The following is a 24,464-nucleotide window of genomic DNA, read 5'->3' on the forward strand; positions in this document are numbered from 1 at the left end:
ATATGCCAAGAAATTTTTTTTAAAGAAATAATTTTAACAAATTTGTGACCAGAAATTAATTTTCCTCGAAATCCGGCAATTTCAAAACGTTCCCCATGCTAATCCATAATAGATACAAACATTAAAACTTACATTTTTAATCATTTTCAATCATCTAAAATTTATTAGAATCGATGGAAATTTCTTTAGTTTTTTTAAATTTCGGTTAAAAAGAATTTTGAAAAAGTAAAATTTTACGGCTTTATTTTAAAATATAACTTTTGTTTTTTTTTTCGTACCAAAGCTTTTAGGTTAAAAAAGCTTTCAAAACCTTTTCCAACTCATACATTCAAATAAATAAAAATATTTTTCAATGAATGTAAATAAAAAAAAAAATTTACAAAAATTAAAAAAAAAAAAAAATTGTACATAAAAGTTCAAAACAAAAAACTTATTTTAAATTAATAATAAAACAACATTTTAAATTCAACTTGAAATTTGTTTTATGGTACGAAATCTAAAATAATTGTTAACTTTATGGACTTAAAATCGACTCAAGTTTTTAGATGACGAATAACAATTTTAGACTTTGGTAGCATCATAAATCCCATAAGTACAAAATAAGGCCCATCCTACTAAACATGCATGAATTTTAAATTGTGACTAATTTTACTAAAAATTCATTAATAAAATCTGAAATGAAATCAAGCTTAACAAAATCCATTGTATTTATTGATTTCTTAAAAAAATCAACGATTTCATGTGAAATGACTCATTACAAATTACTTATGTAACAAATTGATGAATCAATTCATAAACATGTATTGTACCAACAATCAAAAAAAAAAATAAAATAAACCTTTCTTTTATCATTGAAGCAGACTTTCTTTCTCTTTTACAATTACTTTTAACAATTTAGTTTTTTTAAACTCTAAATTACTTAATTTAAATTTCCCACTAAATTTTGTCATTTCTTTTATTTTTTCTTTTCTTCATTTTACAGATGGGGACTAAAAAACTGTTAAATACTAGTAGTTCTCCACCCATTGCTTACAAACGTTACAGTAATAATTACGAAGATCAGCAACAACCAGAACAAAAACCACTAAAACAGCAACATTATCAGCAACAGCAAGAACAACAGCATAATAGCGGAAATAATAGCAACAAAAATCATATTAACACCACCTGCCTTTTAGTAAAACAAAACACAAATACAATGTTTACAAAATTAAGGAATTATTTTACACAATTAAGAACAACATCATCGTCATCACATTATCAACAGCAGCAGCAGCAAAGAAAACGCCACCAGCATCATCATTATCGTCATGAAAAGCTGACAGAGTGTAATAGTATACCCATAGTGCACAGCTCTACCAATATGTTGAGTATCGTCAGTATCGTGGTAACGTTAGTTTTCTTGGCCTCATTCAATGGCGTTACAGCGAATCCCGTTTTTGTCGATAATCCCAGCTTAGCACAGTGTAAGTTTTCATCTCAATTTGATTTCTATGAATGTAAATTTTTGTTATAATTTTAAGTTGAAAGCAACAAAAGTGAACATTTTGGGTGAAACTATATTATTTTTATTGAATCAGTGTGAGAGTAATTAAATTATATTTTTATTTCTATTAAAGAACTTACAAATCTATCACTTAAAAATTTCTTTTGAAGCTGTTTTTGTCTTAAATAACTTATATGTCATTTTGAAGGGTACATATATATTCTCTTAGTTATTTTCTTTAATAAGAAACAAGTAAGAGCGCTATATTTGGCTGTGCCGAATCAAGTATTCATTTGCTCAAAAACAAAATTTCTTGATATTTTCTATTGAATTTTGAGTTTTGAATATGATAATTTAGACAATTGAATACAAAATTTTCGTTATTGGATGAAATTTAAATACAAAAATTATTGAATAGATAATTTTCGTAATTGAAAACACAAAAAATAACAAAAATGCGTTTTCAATTACGAAAATTATCTATTCAATTGCCCAATTCACAACTGGTGTTGTAGCGTTGTATCGTTGTATGTCGTAATTTTTTTTATTAATGTTTTGTTTTTGTTTCGAAAAATTTGTTTGAAAAATATTTACGACATACAACGATACAACGCTACAACACCAGTTGTGAATTGGGCAAATAATTTTTGTATTTAAATTTCATCCAATAACGAAAATTTTGTATTCAATTGTCAAAATTATCAAATTCAAAATTCAATTGAAAATATCCGAAAATTTTGTTTTTGAGCACATGAATACTTGATTCAATTATAAAATAATTGAAACCAGTTCAATATGTGATATATATTTGAATTGAAACGATTCAAGAAATAGTTTTTCCTGTGTAAACAAAATTTTAAAATATTTTTTTTTGTCAAAATTGTGTTTTAATTTTTTTTAAAATTTTTTTTTTTAATTTTTAAAAAAAAAAATTTTCAATATTTTTGTTTTATTTTTTTTTAATTTAAAAAAAAAATTTCAATATTTTTGTAAAAAAATTATGACAAAAAATTTATTTGGTGAAAAAAAAATTCGGGTTAAAAAATATTTTTACCGATTTTGACCCATTCTAGGTCCAACTTACTATATATACATCGTTGCAATGGACTTTGAAGTATCTATCATTAGATGTCTATATTAATGACTTAGTAATCCAGATACAGATCAAAAATAGATAAAAAATCGTGGTTGTCCTGGTTTTTTCCTTATATCTCAGCCATTTTTGGGCCGATTTTCTCGATTTTAAATATCAATCGAGCCGGAAGAATTCACGATATATTTATGTATGAATCATGTATGTAAGTCATTTGGGGGCTACGGAAAGTTGATTTCAACATACAGACGGACATGGCTATTTGTGGGGTCGCAAATGAAAAATGTAGAAATTGCAAACGGTGAAGGGTATACAAAAAGTGCTGCTGAAGCACACCGATTGCTCACCAAAGGTTATGGTTTTAACGTACGTGAGATCGGTTCAGAAGTGGCGTTTTTGACACGGCAGAGAAGATCGCCCATGCCAGCCAAAAAAGTTTTAAGACCAAGAATTGTAGGCAATACTCCATGAAGATTGTTGTGAAACTCAACAAGACCTTGCAAAATCATTGGGAGCTAATCAAACAGCAATTTCAAAACGTTTGCGAGTAGCAGGATTCATCCAAAAATAGGGATATATGAATTGAAGCCGAGATACCTTGAAAGACGATTTTGCATGTCCGAAATGATTCTTATACGCTAAAAAAAAAAATATTTTTGCACCGAATCATTACTTGCGATGAAAAATGGATCAATTAAGATAAACCAAAGAGTAAGAGATTGAATGTGAAGCCCGGCCAACCAGCAGAATCGACATCATAGCCAAATATCCATGGCACTAAGATAATTCTCTGAATTTGGTGGGAGCAAAAGGGACCTATCTAATTTGAGCTGCTGAAATCTGGCCATACCATCACATGGAACCTGTACCTAACGCAACTGATCACTTTGAAGCGAACATTTGCATTTGTCCAGACCTTGCTCCGTCCGAATACTATTTGTTTCGATCGCTGCAGAACGCTCTGTCTGGGATACACTACACTGTGCAACAGAGTATCAATTGATTCGTTCTTGGCCTCAAAAGATGAGCAGTTCTTTTGGCTCGGAATCCATATGTTGTCAGAGAGATGGGAAAAGGGCATAGCTAACAATTGCCAATACTTTGAATAAATTTATATTGTACAAATGTTTCAAAATAAAAGCTAAAACTTTGAAAGAATCCCACATACATATGAATTATAAAATTTTGAACAACTTCAAATTTAGCATGACCTTAAAAAGAACTTGTGTACCAAGTTATAAAAAATTTGGAACCGTTAAGGTGCGATGCCTTGTTGATCATTTGTGTTTCCTTCCTATTACGAATTTTTAAACTTAACCACTTAACCTACGACAATGTTATAGCTGGTAATCACTCCACTACAATAGACAAATAGGCTTTTAGTAAAAAAATATGATAAAAAGCTGTTCACAATGTTGCAAACAATATCATACCACAACAACAATATTTTAGAGAAATTGATAAACCTGTTTGCAACATCTCCTCCATCCACAATATTCCCAGTCATATCTATGACACTCTCTGTATGCAAAACACTTAATACCTGCAATATTAAAACCACTTTAACAAGAACACACACTCACTCACTCACAGCCACTAGAAATTGGCACTAACTTTAATACGAGTCAGCCAGTAAGCCTCAACTTACAGTTTAGTTTAGCTATTTTTTTGTCCAATTTCTTGCTAGATTTTCTTAGTATAAGTGTTTAAAATTGGTACGAGTAAAAGTCATTAGTTGGAAGATCAACATGTTTGATCTTGGTGGGTTGTTTGGTTTGTTGTTTGTTGTATTTAAAATGTATGTCGTTGTTCCGTTACTATGGAAGATGACTTCTTCATCTGCTCTGTACGAGTATCGTATCATCTGTTTCCAATTTTTTTTTTTAATTTTTTTCTTCTCCTTTTTTAATATAGTGGTTAAAATACTTGCTCGGTTAGCACAAATGCATCATGTCTATAATTTGTTTTGTGAATGTTAAAATGCAAATGTTGGATAGATAGATGGATACACTTGTATTGTTGGTTGTTTCTTTGTACCGCAGAGTAAAGTAGATGTAGATGCTTCATTATTATTAAACAAGAAAAGAAAGGTTTTTTTTTGGTTTGAATACTTGCTTGGTAAATTAATGCTGGCAATTTGTAACTAGAAAAACATGTGTCGTAGGAATCTTAAGTTAAAATATGTATGTGATCTGAGAGCTAATGAACCAGTGCATATTTACAATAGCAACGGCTGGCGTTTATTGTTGATTTTTGCCAAAAAATAATTTAGTGAAAATAAATTAAGAAAATGGTCAGATTTTCGAGAAAAGTCTTTAGTTGTTAGTGAAAAACATTTTCAGTTGAAAAAATTAATGAAACTTTTTATGAAAATTACAAACAAATTCTAAGACCCACATTTTATAAAACGAAAAAATTCAAGTTCTAAACCTTTTTCCAGTATTCTTCATATAAATTGCTTAAGTTTCTGAACGCTTCGTTTTATAAATTGAGGACCAAAATTTGTTTAACATTTGACGTTGATTTTTATAAAATGAGGCCCTCAGTTACGAATCATGACCGATTTAAACAAGTAAGAGTTCTATATTCGGCTGTTCCGAACTAATATACAATTCGGCAAAGTAAACTTTATGAAAATTGGAAATTGACCGATATATATTAGGGTGTCATTCGAATAAAAATTATTCGAATAATCGAGGAAAAATTTATTTTTTATTCGATTGAATATCATTTTAAATTTAGAATAAAAAATTATTCGATCAATAATCGAATAAATTTATTTTCTAGTTAAAATTATAGGCCGTATAACTTAAAAATATGGATTTTTTTTAAATTTGTTGCTTTCATTTTGAAATATTTAAAAATTTCCTGTAACCGATTCAACGTTTATTTACGTGTGAGCGGGTGAGGCAGAACTTCCCAACCACTTCATTCTAAATAGTTTTTAACATGTATTGCAACATGTGTCCGAGTGCTGTCATGATGGAATATTACACTTTCAAGTGTGACCACATATTCTGGACGTTTTTGGGCCAATTCCCGCTTCAAACGAATCAGTTGTGTTCAGTATTAGTTCTCTGTGATGGTATGGCAAAATTTCAAAAGCTCATAATAGATAGGACCCTTTTTCTCCCATCAATTAAAGAGCATTACCATAGCGCCATGGATATTTGGCTTTGCTTCGGGTTAGCGTAAAGGATCCATTTTTCACATCAAGTAATGATTCGGTCCAAAAATAATTTTCTTTTATAGCGCTCAATCAGCATTTCAGACATACAAAATCGTCTTTCGAGGTCACTCGGCTTCAATTTGTATGGTATCCAATTTCCGTGCTTTTGGATGAATCCTGCTCCCTGCAAACGTTTTGAAATTGCTGATGAGTAGCTTCCAATGATTTTGCAAGCTCTTGTTGAGTTTTACAACAATATTCATGGAGTAATGCCTCCAATTCTTGATCTTCAAACAAGTATGAGAAACAAAAATTGCAATCCGATGCAAGTTAGTTTGTAATAAGGATCATGTCGGATCTCTCTGTGCCTCTGTGATTTAAAAACTCACTTATTTTACCCCGATAGACTAGGCGATAGTGTGCTGGACTATCAATCTGTGGGTTGCGGATTCGATTCCCGCCAGTGACTCCGGGTGTATCAGCAGACAACCAAAGCGCTTCGCAGTTTGTGTTTGTATAAAAAAAAAATATATGGATCATGTCGGATCTCTCTGTGCCGACCAATGATTTATCCACATCTTTATTATTTCTCCAAGTGTATTTTAATATTTAAAAAAATGTTTATTGTTTTCGGTTTTAACATTTTTTTTAACAAGTATTTGTATTGTACAAATATTTGTACTTTTTATTTTAGTTAACAACAAAATACAATAAACAGCAACAAAAACGACAACAGAAATCTCTGGTTTTAAAGATAAAAATCTTTTAGATAATTACGTGAGAGAAAGTTAAACAGCTCAGCTTAGTTCTACAAAAATAAAAATTATAAAAAAAAACAAGACAAAACCAACTGACTGACGACGACACTGTGTGTGTTAAAAAGTTTGTTTTTTTTTGTTTAAAGAAAAGTGGAACGTTAATACGAAATAAATAATAAAAAAAAGTCAGGTTGCCCGCAGCAACTCACAGTAAATGAACTAAAACGGTGGGTGTGTGTTAAAGTTACAACCACAAAAATTCTATAGATGCAATTGAAAAAGAAAATTCCAACAGAGTTTAAAATATAAAAGAAGTTATGTTTGGATTAATGCCGGCATTAAGGGGAAACCTGCTCGATCTATTTCTTGTTCCTTAATTATTTTGAAAAGTTCTTGCCAGCTTGCTTAACAACAAACATCAACTAACTGGTTTTGAACGTTAAAAGTTACATGAAATCTTTAGCACTCCACCTGAAATGTTGAAATTGATTTGTACGTAACAAGTGCTACAAGTTCATTAGCAAAACAAACAAACAAATGAACGAACCTACCTATATTATACATACAATATACATACATACGTAGTTATGTATATAAACATTTTGTTTTCAAACATGTTTTGTGATTCTATTCTAACGTGTGAATTATTGGATTTGTTTCTTTTTATTTTCTTTATAAGATTTGTTGTAGAGGAAGTTGTTAACATTATTGCACAGTGGGTTATAATATAGAAAACAGTTAAATTAAATATTGTACATACATATTGAGTTACTTAACAGTGCACGAAATAACCTAAGCATACAAAATACATATACTATGTTATATTAATGTAAAATTTGAAAATGTTTAAATCTAAACTAATTAAATTCGTGTTGAACGAAATATTCTAAGCATACAAATTATTATTATAATCTGAAAATTATGTGACAGGCACTAAAATACATTGATTTCATTTTGTATGCTTAGGTTTTTTCTTGTTTATAATATAAATACTATTACCTGTTACCGAATAATTGAAAAATTATAGTTAAACAACAATCTAATGTATTACATGTATATTTTTTAAATTAATATGATTAAATTTCCCTCAAACACTGTTGTGCAATTGAGTAACTAAAACTTTTTATGGACATAAAAAGTTGTTTTGTTTAGCGGCTACCAAATTTGGTAACAGTTGCGTTTTCTTTACATAAAAGTTTTACTAATTAAATAATTTAAATATGAAAAGGTTACATACATTCAAACGAAATTTGTCTGTTGGACTTTAGGAAATTATAAAATAGTTTTATTAATGTGCCTTTTCTACATAAAGACAACATTATACATATAAAATTATGAATATAATAAACCTGGAATAACATTATAAGCGTGCCGAATCTTATATACATTTCACCAAATTATACTTTAAAATAAAATTTTTAAATATTTTTAGGTAAAAACAAAATTAAATTTTTTTTTAAATAGTTTTTAAATTTTTTTTTTATTTTTTAAATTCTTTTTTTTTAATTTTAAAATTTATTTTTAACTCTTTTTTTTAAATTTATTGAAAAATGACAAAAAAAATTTTTGCTGAAAAAAAATTCGGATTGAAAAATATTTTTCCCGATTTTGACCCATTGTAGTTCCAATTTACATACATTGTTGAAATGGACTTTGAAATGTCTATCATTAGATATCCATATTGTCTATATTAATGACTTAGTAATCCAGATATAAATCATAAATAGGCCCAAAATCGAGGTTATTCCGGTTTTTTCCTTATATCTCAGCCATTTATGGACCGATTTTGTCGATTTTAAATAGCAACCGAGACGGAAGAATTCCCGATATATTGATGTATGAATCATGTATGTAAGTTATTTGGGGTCTACGGAAAGTTGATCCAGAATATGCTTTGTGGGGTCGCAAATGAAAAATGTAGAAATTACCAATGGAATGACAAACTTATATATATCCTTGCCACTCATGGTGAAGGGTATAAAAATATATGGCCTGGCACACTAAATACGAACGAACATTTTCTTTCTTATTTTATATTAAAAAATTAATAATTTGTTAAAAAGTGAAGCGTATCCCAGAGAGAGCATTCTGCATCGACCGAAACACATAGTGATCGGACGGGGCACCAATTCATTCTAAATACTTTTTTAACAGATATTGCAACATGTAGCCGAGCGTTTTCATGTTGGAATATTACGGTTTCATGTCTAGCCGCATATTCTGGTCGTTTTCCGTCCAATTCTCGCTTGAAACGAATCAATTGCATTCGGTACAGCTTCACTGTGATGGTCTTGCCAGATTTAAGCAGCTCATAATAGATAGGACCATTTTGCCCCCACCAAATACATAGCATTACCTTAGCGCCATGGATATTTGGCTTTGGTGTCGATTCGGCTGGTTGGCCGGGCTTCACATATGAAATGTTAAGCTTCGGGTTATCCTAATGGATCCATTTTTAATCGCATGTAATGATTCGGTGCAAATATGATTTTCTTTTATTGCGTTGAAGCAGCATTTCAGACATACAAAATCTTTCATAGTCTCTTGGATTTAATTCAAATGGTACCCAATTTCCCTGCTTTTGTATAAATTCTGCTGCTCGAAAACGTTTTGACATTGCAGCTTGAGTAGCTCCCAATGATCTTGCAAGCTCTTGTTGAGTTTGACAACAATCTTCTTGCAGTAATGCCTCCAATTCTTGCTTGGTCTTCAAACTTTTTTTGGCTGGCTTGGGAGATCTTTGCCTTCCGTGTCAAAATCACCACTTCTGAACCGAATAAAACATCTCTCACGCGTTAAAACCGATGAACGCCATTCACCATAAGCTTTAGCGAGCAATCGGTGTGCTTCAGCGGCACTTTTTTTCAAATTAAAGAAGAAAAGCAAAACTTTCCGCATATGACGCTTTGTTGTTACAAAATTCGACATTTTCGAAGCAAAAAAACGTTGTTGTTTACACTGTAATATTCTGAAACTAAGTTAGAATAAATTACAGATATGTACCTTTCAAAATGTACCTTTCACTTGCACGAACATTAATGAGAAGTAATGGCTACATCCGACTAAGAAAAAGGAATCCAACAGACCTGCGCTGATGATTAAAGGATCTATAAATTAGACATCATTTTTCGTCCAACTGTGACGTAAATAAAAAGTAATATTTAGATTTAAGATTTGAAAAAATTATTGATAGTTTACATTATTTTGTGAAGATATAATAAATAAAATATGAAAAAAAATATGTACCTTTCAAAATGATATATAAGTTATTCAAAACAAAACCGCGTTTTAAAGATACGCCATCTATTGTAAATTCCGCATTTTTAAGTCATACACCCAATATTTTGATGTTAAATTCCTTTCACTTTATTTTCAAAGTTTGCTACAATATACATATCTTCTTGTAAAAATCTATAATTATATCCCGGGAAATTTCAAAATGAAACCCGATTTCCCGGGAAACGAAAAAGTCCGGAAATAGAAAAACTCTATTTCAAACGCAAACGTTAAGATCGCCCATAAAATTTATGAACTATTCTTGACACACATTTTTAAATATTTTGGGGGGACTTTGTGAGGAAATTGGGGTCTTAATCTAAAATGTACTGAAAAATAAATGTTGAATTTTGTTTTTAATATTTTCAATGCTTGATATCAACATGATATCAGGAATCAGCCAAATCGCTCCAGCCGTTCACACGTGATGCCATTACATACATGGACCATTTAATTTTTATATATATAGAGATGAAATTATTCGATTATTCGACAATTATTAATCGAATAGAAATTATTCGATAATTCGACAATTATTAATCGAATAAAAGTTATTCGATTATCAACATATTAATCGAATAATTTTTTATTCTAATCTGAAAAATTTTATACATTCGAAGAAATTAATTTTATTTTTGCATAGATTATTCGAAGAATATGTATTTGAATTGCAGCCCTATTTAGTACCATATACTACGAACCAAATCAGAAGTTTGCTTATACATATTTGTGATTTTTGGGTCTAAATATAAAATCTAAATCTATTCTCATTTCAAGTGAAAAAAATAAAGTATGTACCATTAATTTTGTTCAAGAAAAATAATAAAATTCACTTAGAAAAGAACTGTTGTAAATCTATTTCCAAAACTCAGGGTCGTTCGGCTTAACAACACAGAAAAAACTATTTCTTTAACCGTTTCAATTCAAATATTTGTCACATATTGAACTGGTTTCAATTATTTCATAATTAAATCAAGTATTCATTTGCTCAAAAACAAAATTTCTTGATATTTTCTATTGAATTTTGAGTTTTGAATTTGATTATTTTTACAATTGAATATACAATTTTCGTTATTGGTTGAATTTCAAATACAAAAATTATTGAATAGATAATTTTCGTAATTGATAACACATTTTTGCTATTTTTTGTGTTTCAATTACGAAAATTATCTATTCAATAATTTTTGTATTTGAAATTCAACCAATAACGAAAATTGTATATTCAATTGTAAAAATAATCAAATTCAAAACTCAAAATTCAATAGAAAATATCAAGAAATTTAGTTTTTGAGCAAATGAATACTTGATTTAATTATGAAATAATTGAAACCAGTTCAATATGGGATAAATGTTTGAATTCAAATATAATTTTTTCTGTGAATATCGAATGATTTTCAGTTTTTGCAAAAAGTGTTGTTTACATCCACTAACTTAAGTATGTAGTTTTTTTCTCTCAACTATTAAGAAGCACTATAATGTGTCTAATGTCTACTTTGATCAACAATTTGCCCACAACTTTAAATGTATGTTTTCCGGGGTTTTTTTCGTTAAACAAAATAAATTAACCTTTTTCGTGTTACACTCTTTGTTTGATTTAAGTTTAGAGGTTTTCCTACATTTCATTAAAATACGAATTTCATGTCAGTGTGTTTTTTGTTATTATTTATGTTGAGTTTGTTGAAGGTGGCTTGTGTCTAGTGCATGCATTATTTGTATGCTAAAGAAAATTTTGTGAAAAAAACACAAACAAAAACTAAACCAAATCAGTGCTGTTGTTGGCTGCCAGCATTGCTGGCAGTGCGGAGTATAAAGAAATAAGCAGTTCATTTTAAAATTACATATTTAAAAAAATATTAGTTTTTTAGGTCAAACAACTGACGTTTATTAACAAAATACATTAAACCAACAACATCCATACAAATGTAAACAACAAAAAAAAACTACAACACCAAAAGCTATCGAACAAACTATACAATACGCAGCGGCAGCAACTGCACAAGCAGTAGCTGCGCTGTTCGCTGCAGAAAGCGGCGGTGGCTTTTAATTTAAAAACAAATGTGAGGAGTATGATGATGGTGTTGTCGGTGTTTAAAGTTGTGGTTGTGTTGTAGTTGAGAATGTATTTAATTTCAAGAATTTGAATATGGAATATTGGGGGCGGGGGGGTGTTCAATACATTTATGTTGTAGCTGTTGTAGTTGTACCGGCTTGTGTAGTTGTTGTGTTTTGTGGGTGAATTGACTTCTTGACTACTGACTAAATACAAAGTGTAGTATGTATGTATTGTGTGTAGTAGGTTGAATGAAGTATGTACTGGTACGTGTGCAAGAGAGTGTATCTTTTGGTGTTTTGTATCTTGAAGGTGTTTATTGTTGTTGTGGTTTTTGAGTAAGTGAATGTTTTTTTTCGATTTTTTAACTTTTTTTTTGCTGTTTTGTTTGTCACAATGAAAGTAGGTCGCGTGCTGTTTCACATATTACGAATATTTTACTATATTTCCTTCTAGTTTCATTTGTTGTTGTTGTTGTAAATATAGATGATGGTTTAAAATATACGAAAGCAGGCTGAGAAATATTTTCGAAATATTAATAGCAAACATACATGTATGTTTAAGTCATTTAAATTGTCAATTATTCGAGTTTTATTTTAATCGAATAAAAGTTTCTCATTTTTTTATTATTCAAGTGATCGATTTATTTTTCAAATTTCCTCGATTATTCGAACATATAAAAAATATTATTCGAATATTTTCATAAAATATATTGTCATTTCCATGGTCACTAACACGACATTCGCCTTTGAAGTGGCCCAAAATGTGCTTCGCAAGAAGCACATTTTGTGAGTGGTCATAACCCCGAAATCATTTTAAAATGTTAATTCAGCTAAAACACGCCGTTTGCTCACCGAAGCTTATGGTGAATGTGTTCCATGGGTTTCAACGTGCGAGAGATGGTTTGTGTGGTTCAAAAATGGCCATCCAAAAAAGTGTGAAGACCAAGAATTGGTTTCATTACTTCATGAAGATTGTTGCCAAACTCAACAAGAGCTTGCAAAATCATTGGGAGCTACTCAAGCAGCAATTTCATAACGTTTGCGAGCAGCAGGATTCATCCAAAAGCAGGGAAATCGTATTGTATCATATGAATTGAAGCCTATATACCTTGAAAAAAGATTTTGCATGTCCGAAATGCTGCTTAAACGCTTAAAAAGAAAACAATTGTTTGCCTAATCATTACTTGCGATGCAAAATGGATCCAGTACGATTATAGGAAGCGTAAGAGTTCGCATGTGAAGCCCGGCCAACCAGCCGAATCGACATCAAACCAAATATCCATGGCTCTAAGGTAATTCTTTGTATTTGGTGGAAGCAAAAGGGTCCTATATATTATGAGCTGCTAAAATCTGGGCAGACGATCAAAGGAAACATGTACCGAACGCAACTGATTCGCTTGAAGCGATCATTGGACGCCCAGAATATGTGGCCAGACACGAAACCGTAATATTCCATCATGACAACGCTCGGCCACATGTTGCAATACCTGTTAAAAAGTATTAAGAATGTAGTGGTTGTGAAATTTTGTCTCACCCGTCATATAGTCCAGACCTGGCCTAGTCCGACTACTATTTGTTTCGATCGATGCGAAACTCTCTCTCTGGAATACGCTTCACATTAGAGCAGGAAATTGGCTTGATTCGTTCTTGCCTTCAAAAGATGAGCAATTCTTTTGGCGCGAAATCCATTTGTTGCCAGAAAGATGGGAAAAAGTCATAGCCAATACTTTGAATAAATTTATATTGTACAAATGATTCAAGTAAAAGCTAAAAATTTAAAAAAAAAATCCGCATTTTTAAGTTATACATCCAATATATTTCTTAAGTTAAAATGTATTACGAAATATGTTAAGTTACCTGCAAAAGTAAAATTTTTATTATGACATAATTAGAATCCCATTTCCAATTTTTGCCATAATTTTTCCAACAGTATAATCAACTAATTTTTATGAAAACAAAATACAAAATTTAAGGTCATGAATATCGAGATATCTATCTTGAAATGACCATAATCATACTATTGTAATTATCCTCTTTCTGATTAAAATATTGGCTTTAGTAACACATTAGAAAAATAATGCACATAGAAAACAGATTCGTAGTAACAACCGAATTTGTAGCCAATCGAATAATTTGATTAAACACATAAAATTGTTCAGTTCTAGCAACAGAAAATCAGTTATTAATATAGAATTTCGATAGAAGCAACTACACTTTAGTTATTCCTTATAAAATTTTGTGGCCACAACTGTAAAATTCGGTCACCAAGGCAGAATGATTCTATTGGCAACAAATTCGTTGCTACTACGAATCAGGTTTCTCTGTGTACGAAAAACAGAAATAATTTTTTCCACTAAATGTATAAATTTCAATTATTAATAGAATCCCCATAATCGTGATTTATTTTTAAGTAAAATCTTTGTAAATTGGAAGATGGCTCTTTTAAGATATCATTTGACTAAGGGCGATTTTTGTGTTATAACCTGTTGTGATGAGAAACGGATTTCTAAACATTTAATTTTAATTTTGCTTCTCGAAATATCAGATTTCTAAAAATATGCTAGATTTCTAAAGGACATTTCAAACGACCCTCGTATGATTAAATATTAGTGTTTACCATAAACAAATTATTATCTCGACTGAATGCTGTTAATAATACATAGTATTTTGCTTATTGAATTTTACTTCTTCCTCTACAAAAAAAAAATGATGCTGATTTTAACTTTTATTTTTTTTCTTTTTCAATATAATTTTACAACTCCTGGACATCATATTATTTTAAAAAAATTATTATAAATATATTGTATTTTTGTTGTTCAATTCCTTTCACTTTGTTTTCAGTTTTTCTTTATCTTCTTGTAAAAATCTTTAATACGTACGTTCTTTCAAACACAAACATTAAGATCTCCCATAAAATGTATGAACTTTTCTTGACAACTGTCAAGATCACTGATGCCAAAAGCAAATTTTTCGAGACTTAAACTCAGTTGACCTTAATTGCTGAACGATAAAATACAAATTATTGCCACTTTGTCTGGCATGGGAGTTAGAGGAAGATCAAGAGAAAGAGTAATAAGAACATGAAGTTTTCTTGTTTGATGAGTGGAAATGATAATATCTGCCACAACAATTTAGTATAAAATCAAGAAATTTTAATATTTACGGTTATTGTTAATAGGTATTATTAAAATAAAAATAAACTTTGAATCTAAAAAGCCTGGAAGGCAAATTATAAATGGGTTGTATGAATATTTAAAAAAAGATTTGTTTAAGAACTTAATTAATTCTCAGCACGTGATGCTTAGAAAATTAATTAACATCACAAACATTTTAAATTTCACATATATATTAAAAAGTTGTAAATATTAATTCATTTAAATAAAAATAATTATATGTACGAGTATTCATTTAAAAGAAAATAGTTGTTTATTTAAACAAAATATTTACTTTTCTTTAAAATACCTACTTTTAAAATGAAATGGCTTTTATGTTAATTTTTTATTTACACAAATTTATCTTGTCGATTCATGAATTTGCAAATTATTTTTCTTATGAAAACAATCTAAAATTTTTATTACTCTCGATTAACTTTCACTAAAATATTTTCAATATTAATTTATGAAAATAAAGTTTGTATAAAAATGCGTAATAAAGTATGTAAATTATATGAATTGAACGACAACAAGGTTTTGGGGAAACGTTATAATTTTGGTTACTAAAGAATATGATAAATAACATAAAAAGTAGATATCTCCTCAGTTTGTCTTTGACATCTGACATGAGGAATTGCTGCATCCTTATTGTTTCTGCGCCTAAAGAAAAAATATAGTTGTACATGATCAGAGAAATAATTTTTTGCTTACAATTAAAAAAAAAATACTATTTTAGAAAGGTTTTATACATATAATATTTTGTGCCAAATTTCGGTTTGCAAGGTTTCTTCATTTAGGCCCCATCTTGTAATGGGTACAACAATTGTTCTTATATGATTAAGGGATATTTCTCACAGACGCTTTTTTACATTTAAGGAATTTGTTAAAAATGCCTTACAAATTGTAGCAAATACATAATTTCTTTGATCCACGCTATAAAAACCATCCTAATAACCATATTGTTACGTTTTTACCTTTTAAAAACGGTGGTTTACTTCCTTTAAATAAACCCAATTCTTTTGATTGCTTATAAAAGCAGTTAGTAGTTTAAAATTTGAAACAAATATTTATTTAAATTTATACAACAATTTAAATAGTCACTATTTTAATACACACACTTAAAAAAAACACACTTTATAATGTACAAGAACACACAGGTAATGCAGTTGATGTTTACTTTAACAGCGCCTATTATAATCTTAATTCCGACAGCAACCGCAGCCACTATTTATACACAGCGCCACACAGTGGTATCGTGTTAGTACTACTACTAAATGAATGTTTGGAATATTTTCTTTCATTTTATGTAAAAAATGCTGCGACTTTTTGGGATCGCTGAACAAACTTATAAATTTTGTGATAAAACTCACGTATTTTTTATGAATATTGACAATAAATTGCAATGCATATTTACAATAAAAGGTTTTGCATACTTTTAGGCTTTTACTTTTACTTTTACTATTTATATTATATTACTTATGAAACTTAACCGATAGATTTGGGTTTATATTAATATTGTTTATGTCGTATTTCATCACGATACTATTATTTCTATGTGAGCTTTGAACGATAAAACTATTTTCAGAAAGGGACCTATATGTGGACTAGGTTCAAATATGGACCGATTTTCTTCATACTTTGTAGTATGATATCTGGGCACTTGGAACTAACATATGCAAAATTTAAATAAGATCGCTACATTATTTAAGAATTTATGACTGATACAACGTTATTTTGGAAGAACCCTTGTATGAGAGGTACCCCTAGGGAATATCCGATATGAACCATTTTTAATATTTAGCTTTTCTATAGGAAACTAGCCAAGTGTACCAAATTTTATTATCATATTCTACATATTCTATTCTACTTTTTGCAAAAAAATTTATGAACCCATACCACTGTGCGCCATCTTCCTTCCAGTAGCTTCATGAAAGTTCTAACCGGCAAAACTAAAAGGTTGTATTTCTAGAGCTATCGGCAGCCTTAATGTTCATGTTAGCAGCTTTGACAGTTAATGTTGTGCTGCCAAGTATCCACTTATGACAATGTATACACAAGCTGTTGGACGTGGAAACCCATGTTAAAATAGTTAAATTCAAATTGATATTCAAACATTTTTCCATGAGTGTTTAATTTTTATCTTAAACCGTGACAAACAAAAAAAATCTTTTTTATTGGCAGTTTATTTAGTGTTGGTGATGGCGAAATGAATATCCCCACTTCTCTAAGCATAAAACAGCTTAATTCTTGACATATTTGTTAAGCAAATATTTTTAGCACAAATTTAAGTTTACATTGCATGCAAACGATGAAATTTTAAAATTTTTGAGGATGACCAAAACAAAACTACGACGAAAATATTAAGAAAGCAGATAATAAAGCCGGCAATGACAAAGATGATGGTCATGATCATGATGGTGATTGGGATGACCAATATTTTTATTTTGGATTTTTTTTAAAACACAGTCTCAGTTACAAACAAACCAGCAAATGCTTGTTGTAGCAGCTGCTGCTAATAGTTGGATAGTTAGATGGTTTGTTAGTTAAGTGGCTGGCTAGCTAGCTGATCTTTTGGTTTTAAACTTGTAAATATCTCATGCCATTTTGCCGTTGAGTGACCGCATTTTACTTACAGCTACGAACGAACCACAACTTAATATCAATATGTATGTAAAACCAAGACACACAATTGACAATGAACGCGCCAAGCCAATAGCTTTTTCTCCATATCCATACATTGTTAAATTGGAGGAAGTTATTTTCAAATTTATTACTTTAATTATATGAAATTACTTAAGATAAAGCAATAAAAATATATTAAAAAGGAAAGAATAATCAAAATACCGAAATATAACCCAGTTTAGAAAGTCTGGGAAGAGAAAGAAACACTACTTTATTACTTCTTTATCATTTTAAATGTCAACGACAACTACACCTCAAGCCATAGAGAAATACACATAGAGTGGAAACTATAAAAAAACAAATTACTCAAAATAATCACACATACAAGTATTGTTTTTGTTTTCAAATCGTTTTTTTACTGCACTTAGGATTTCACAACTGAGTTAGGTCTTTGACAGCAGAGTTTCCGTTCTATGTATAGGTATCTATGCCTCAAACACTCTTTGCGAGTTTGGCAACTTCAGTCTGCATTTATAATAAATCATATCAATTTAGATTTTAGTTTCCAGAATTTCTAGCATATTAATTTCTTATTAATTGTTTCCTTTCTTTTTCTTTACTTCATTTTAGTTCAATCTGGCAGAAATATACGACATTTACCTTGTATAGTAAGAAAATCTGGTAGATCTGGTGTGTGCATGTTTGCAATAGACTGCATCAAACAAAATGGCACACATTTGGGTACTTGCATAGATCGTTTCTATTTTGGATCATGCTGTGATATTAAAGTAAGTTTTAATTAAATTTAATAATTGCACAAGTTTTAACTTTTGTTACTTTTTTCAGGAACAAGAATTAACGGAAATATCAGATAATAGCATAGATCAAAATACCATTTCCCATCATTTTACACCGGAATCATCAACAGTGCCCACCAGTGCCTTATTCAAACTCACCACCTTAAGTCCTTTACATCAACATGGCAATATTAGCATCAGCAGCAGTAGTAGCAGTTCAAGCACCAGCAGCAGTAGTACTGGTTTGGCTACACAACAAGATGTCACCCAAATGCTAAATAGTGTAACACAATCATTTGCTGGTACCACATTGAACGACACTCCCAGACCCACCACTCTGGTAACCAATTCGAATACGGGCAAACCCTTTAAATCCACAACAACTTATAAACCTAGCCAACAAACAACACACAAGCAGTCTCATTTTGTAATAAGAACTACAGCTAAACCCACCAAATATACAACTGGAGCTAAACCTTCTCACAATACCACAACTAAAAAGAAAACTACACCCTCTAGCACAACAAAAAAGGTTACCACAACAACTACTTCTTCAACAACTACAACGACCTCCACCACAAAAAGGCCAATGCTTACCACCACAGAAGCAACACAACAAAGAGATGAACTGCCCGTCGAAATTACCACAACTCCCACAAAACTATTTACTTATCAAATTGTAGAAACTACAACTTTTACTCCCACAGAAGCCACAAATGTATTTGATTTTGTTACCACAGAAAGATTACAACACAAAACTACAAAGGCACCACAAACTACAAGCAGTAGCACAACTACTACTACAGCACCTAAAGAAACAACTACAAAACCAAAAGAAACCACTACCAGCACAACAGCAGCAGCTACGACACACAAAATTACCACCATAAAACCGAAACCACAAACTACTAGAAAACCTACAACTACAAAGAAACCAACAAGCATAAAAAGGACTACAGTAAAACCTACAAGAAGGCCAACCATAACCACCACCTCTACAACTACTACAACCATTCCCACGGAGTTAGAAACCCGCATTAATAGTACCTCGGCAACACAAACATTCCAAACAAGCACTTCAAGTCAAGCACCTACAACTGCAGTCACAAATAAAACTACCTTAGCACCTAGACCTAGACCCAAGCCAACAGCCAGTATTGTTAAGGTGCCCAAACCTACCACGACCACCACTAAAGCTACACCAAAACCTACAACCACTACAACAACGACAACAACTACTACGCCCAGGACTACAACTGAAGCGGAAAAATTAGCAACAGCAACTACCACCACTACAAAGAAACCTACAACAACAGCACAAACCACCACCACAACGACTACTACTACAACCACCACCACAAAGACTCCAGCTACAACTACCCATAAAGTAACGCATAAGCCCGTCTTAAGCTCCACCACACACAAACCGGGTTTGGTAACATGGACGAATATTGATGGTGAGCCAGTGGATCCAAATCAACCCATCATTTCCGACTGGGTACCAGTAACCAGTGAAGCACCCTTAAATACCCACAATAAGGTGGAAGGTAAGTGAATCTATACCCAAATACTTAAACAATAAAACTACAATTTATTTCAATCTCAATTCCAGAACCTTCTGCTGAAAATATCACTTTTGAGGAAATGGATGTCTCGGTAACATCAAGTGTTAGCGCTATGATGAACAATACCACAATCTTCATATCACCACCACAAAAACCTATTGTCATGGCCAAACCTACAACTACAAGTACTACATCAACAACCACCAGCACCACCACCACTACAGTTCAACCAACTACTGTTAGCTCCACCTCTACTGCAAAACCTATCATCACCTCCACCTCAACTACAACCAAACAACCAGAATTAAGTTCTACAACTGACTCCTCTTCACAATTTACCACTGAGGGTTTTGCTCCCTCAACCACCACAACTCCCACAGGTTTTACCACTGAAGAAATCACCACAGAAAATATAAATCTTAATTCTACCACTACTGCTCCCATTACCGGTTTGGAAGGTGTTGACTATAGACAAGGTTAATTTTAGATACTTAGTTTTGAATACTGGAATTATTTATTAATATTATTTATCTTTTTGCATGTTTTCAGTTTGTGGTCGTCGCATGTTCCCTGAACCTCGTATTGTTGGCGGCTCCAATGCCGCCTTTGGTCGCTGGCCTTGGCAAATCTCTTTAAGACAATGGCGTACCTCTACTTATTTACACAAATGTGGTGCGGCTTTGTTAAATGAAAATTGGGCTATAACGGCGGCTCATTGTGTTGATAAGTGAGTCATAATCAAAATTATTGTTAAAGGGTTTAAATAATTGTAGCTTCAGAAGAAGTATTAAAGACTTTAAGGCAAAGAATCTCAACAAAAAGTTAAGACAAACTTAAGTACTTTCCGCAACTTCTTTGTGATGGTCTGGTCAGATTTCATCAGCTAATAATATATAGGACACTCTAGCTCCCACCAAATACAGACAATTACCTTAACGATATGGATATTTGGCTTTGATGTCCATTCGGCTTGTTGGCCAGGCATCATTTTTCTTCGCAAGTAATGATTCGGTGCAAAAATTATTTTCTTTTCTAGCGTTCAAGCAGCATTTCAAACATGTAAAATCGTCTTTCAAGGTATCTTGGCTTCAATTCGTATGGTACCCAATTTCCATGCTTTTGAATGAATCCTGCTGCTGGCAAACGTTTTGAAATTACTGCTTGAGTAGCAGATAATGATTTTGCAAGCTCTAGTTGAATTTTTCAACAATCTTCAGGGAGTAATGCCTCCAATTTTTTGCCTTCAAACATTTATTTTTGGGCGATCTGAATCTTCCTTGTCAAAATAACCACTTCTGAACTGCACAAACCAACTCCTGCACGTTGAAGCCTATGGAACACATTCACCATAAGCTTTGGTGAGCAATCGGTATGCTTCAGCGGCACTTTTATTCAATTTAAAGAAGTAAAGCAATACTTCCCGCATATGACGCGTTGTTGGCACAAAATTCGACATTTTCGAAGCAAATAAAAACATTGATGTTTATACTATAATGTTCAATATAGCGAAGTGAGAATGAATGACAGATATGTACCCTTCAAAATGACATATTTGTCATTAAAAATGAAACCATTCCGAACGAAATGTGTGACAGCCCTGATAAAATAAAAAATTAAGACTGATATTCACAAATATGTTCTTATTTAAACGCATATTAACAAAATTATAGCAGATTTTAAGATTTCAATAAAAAAATCGTTTTTGAGAAGTAATATGAGTTATGTTCACCATGAATTCAAAATTTTTTCCCAAAATAGTATTTTTTGTAATTTTTATCTGAACTGAAATGTGAATTAGAATGAAAGTCAATAACAAAATTTATTTTGTTGGATAAAACGAATCATTCAATAATTTTAATTCATGATGAATTCTTTCAAATTTTTATTCAAAAAATTCCAATTCATTGCATGAATGATTCAAAGATTCACATTCACAATAAATCAATACCAGAAACAAAATATAAATTTTTGGAAAGAAAAATCGGCGATCTTAAAATAACGCTTTTTCCATTTAAACACATATTATAAAAGCTGATTCAAATTTTCACAAAAAAATATTTTTCTGTAGAAAATAATGTCCTTTTTTCATTTAAACACAAGCAAAGTTATAACTTTAAATTTGTCACTCAGAAAAAATGTTTTTTTAGTGAAAATTAAAATCGGCTATAATACAATATTGTCTGTAAAATGCAGTTATTTTGTGAAAATCGAATATTTGAGTGAAAACTTAATCACCCATATTTCATACTAAAAATCGATTTTAGGTATCAAATATGAGTGATCACAGATTGAACGTATTTTCCTTAAAATCGCAGTATTTACAGACTTATTAACGATTTAAGAGATATTTGAGTTTTTTATAGTAAAAATCGATTTTTGGTTTAAAATATGAGCGATCACAGATTGAGATTATTTTCCTTAAAATCGCATTATTTACAGACTTATTAACGATTTAAGATATTTTAGTTTTTTTATAGTAAAAATCGATTTTTGGTATAAAATAAGAGTGATCGCAGATTGAGTTTAGTTTAGTATTTACAAAGTTATTAACGATTTAAGATATTTAATACTAAAAATTGATTTTTGGGATCACAGATTGAGTTTATTTTCCTTTAAATTGTATTTACTATGTTATTAACGATTTATGATATATAAGTTTTTTATACTAAAAATCTATTTTTGTTTTATAATTATAAAACAAAAATATCATATTATAATATGAGTGATCACAGGTTGAGCATATTTTCCCAAAAATCTAAATATTTACAAAGTTATTAACGATTTAAGATATTTGAGTTTTTTATACTAAAAATCGATTTTTGGTTTAAAATATGAGTGATCACAGATTTGAGTTTTTTATGTTAAAAAGCGATTTTTGGTAGGAAATATGAGTGATCACAGATTGAGATTATTTTTCTTAAAATCACAGTATTTATAAATTTCTTAACGATTTAAAAAATTGAGCCGAAATATCGATTTTTGTAAAGAAATATGGGTGATCATAAATAATGTAAATCTCTTTATGAAATCGCATATTAATGAAGGTATAGTCGATTTTAAAATTTCACAAAAATAAGAACTGCAAAAAAATGTAAATAAGGAAATATTGTTATGTACTATTTTTCTGCCGTAATTTAATGAGAAAAACTATTCCTAATTAGGGGAACAATAACATTAAGTTCTCCTAATTATAGATCTGAATAATTACTAATTTATTAATTACAAAATTATTTAATTCTTTCCTTCCTTCCATTAGTGTACCTCCTTCTGATCTTCTTTTACGATTGGGTGAATATGATTTGGCCGAAGAGGAAGAACCTTACGGTTACCAAGAAAGACGAGTACAAATTGTAGCCTCTCATCCACAATTCGATCCAAGAACCTTTGAATATGATTTAGCGTTGCTAAGGTAAAAGTTCACACACACAATCTACATCTACAAAACTATAAACAAACTAACAAACAATTTCCTTAACAGATTCTATGAACCAGTAGTATTCCAACCCAATATTATACCAGTTTGTGTGCCTGAAAATGATGAAGACTTTATAGGACAAACAGCATTTGTAACTGGATGGGGTCGTCTCTACGAAGATGGTCCTCTGCCGAGTGTATTGCAAGAGGTAGCGGTACCCGTGATTAACAATACAATTTGTGAGACCATGTATAGAGCAGCTGGTTATATAGAGCATATACCGCACATATTTATCTGTGCGGGTTGGAAGAAGGGTGGTTATGATTCTTGTGAAGGTAATACATTTATTTTTTTTATTTAACATGGAAATGATTTTTAATTCATATTTAAAATTTCAGGTGATTCTGGTGGTCCCATGGTATTGCAACGTGAAGCCGATAAACGTTTCCAATTGGGCGGTGTCATTTCGTGGGGTATTGGCTGTGCGGAGGCCAATCAGCCGGGTGTTTATACAAGAATCTCCGAGTTCAGAGACTGGATTAATCAGATTTTACAATTCTAGTATAGTTATGTTGAACGTAATAGTGGTCAAGTTATTACAGTTAAACTTGGTTAGGCCGGCTCTGAAACTCGTGAGTCACTGGGTTTAGCTTTTTCTAATTTTCGTTTTTAAGTTTATGCGAAATGTTGTATCTATAGTTATCTGTATCTGTATTTGTATTTTGTATATCACGATATTATTTAATTTTTATTTTAATCTATTCATGCAGTTATTTATTTTAATCTACATTTATTTATAGTTTAATAATATGTAATAATAATAATAATATTAATACGTATTCTAGTATTTATATATATATATTTATAGAGACAAATATTTTTGTTCTTTTTAAGAAAATTTAGATGCAATATTGTTCATTGTCACAATTTTCATTTTGGGTGATTATTTTACTTTATTTATATTGTTTTAGTTTTTCATTTTCTTTTTGATATTAAAATATATAAATAGTTATTTATTTGATTGATACGAACGAGTATGTATGATTTATGCTCAGCATAATTTACAGAATCATCTTGTT

The 24,464-nt window shown here is 30.7% G+C and overlaps 1 protein-coding gene across 1 annotated transcript; it reads left to right on the forward strand.

Moving 5' to 3' along the window:
• The first annotated feature begins 1,255 nt into the window (after positions 1-1,255).
• Np (Notopleural) lies at positions 1,256-24,189 on the forward strand. Its single transcript, XM_065513021.1, has 8 exons — positions 1,256-1,466; positions 18,239-18,396; positions 18,455-19,952; positions 20,018-20,446; positions 20,520-20,697; positions 23,227-23,379; positions 23,449-23,720; positions 23,784-24,189. Exons 1-8 carry the CDS (start codon positions 1,364-1,366, stop codon positions 23,945-23,947), a joined length of 2,955 nt encoding a protein of 984 aa, XP_065369093.1. The 5' UTR covers positions 1,256-1,363; the 3' UTR covers positions 23,948-24,189.
• The last annotated feature ends 275 nt before the right edge of the window (positions 24,190-24,464 follow it).

Source organism: Calliphora vicina, chromosome 5 (assembly GCF_958450345.1).
Source record: "Calliphora vicina chromosome 5, idCalVici1.1, whole genome shotgun sequence".
NCBI lineage: Eukaryota > Metazoa > Arthropoda > Insecta > Diptera > Calliphoridae > Calliphora > Calliphora vicina.

Excerpts from the sequence above, each read along its gene's own strand:
- Np (XM_065513021.1), top strand. The coding sequence starts at position 1,364 with ATGTTGAGTATCGTCAGTATCGTGGTAACGTTAGTTTTCTTGGCCTCA. Across the intron at positions 19,953-20,017 it reads TACCCACAATAAGGTGGAAG|AACCTTCTGCTGAAAATATC; the intron begins GTAAGTGAATCT and ends TCTCAATTCCAG. Across the intron at positions 20,447-20,519 it reads AGGTGTTGACTATAGACAAG|TTTGTGGTCGTCGCATGTTC; the intron begins GTTAATTTTAGA and ends GCATGTTTTCAG.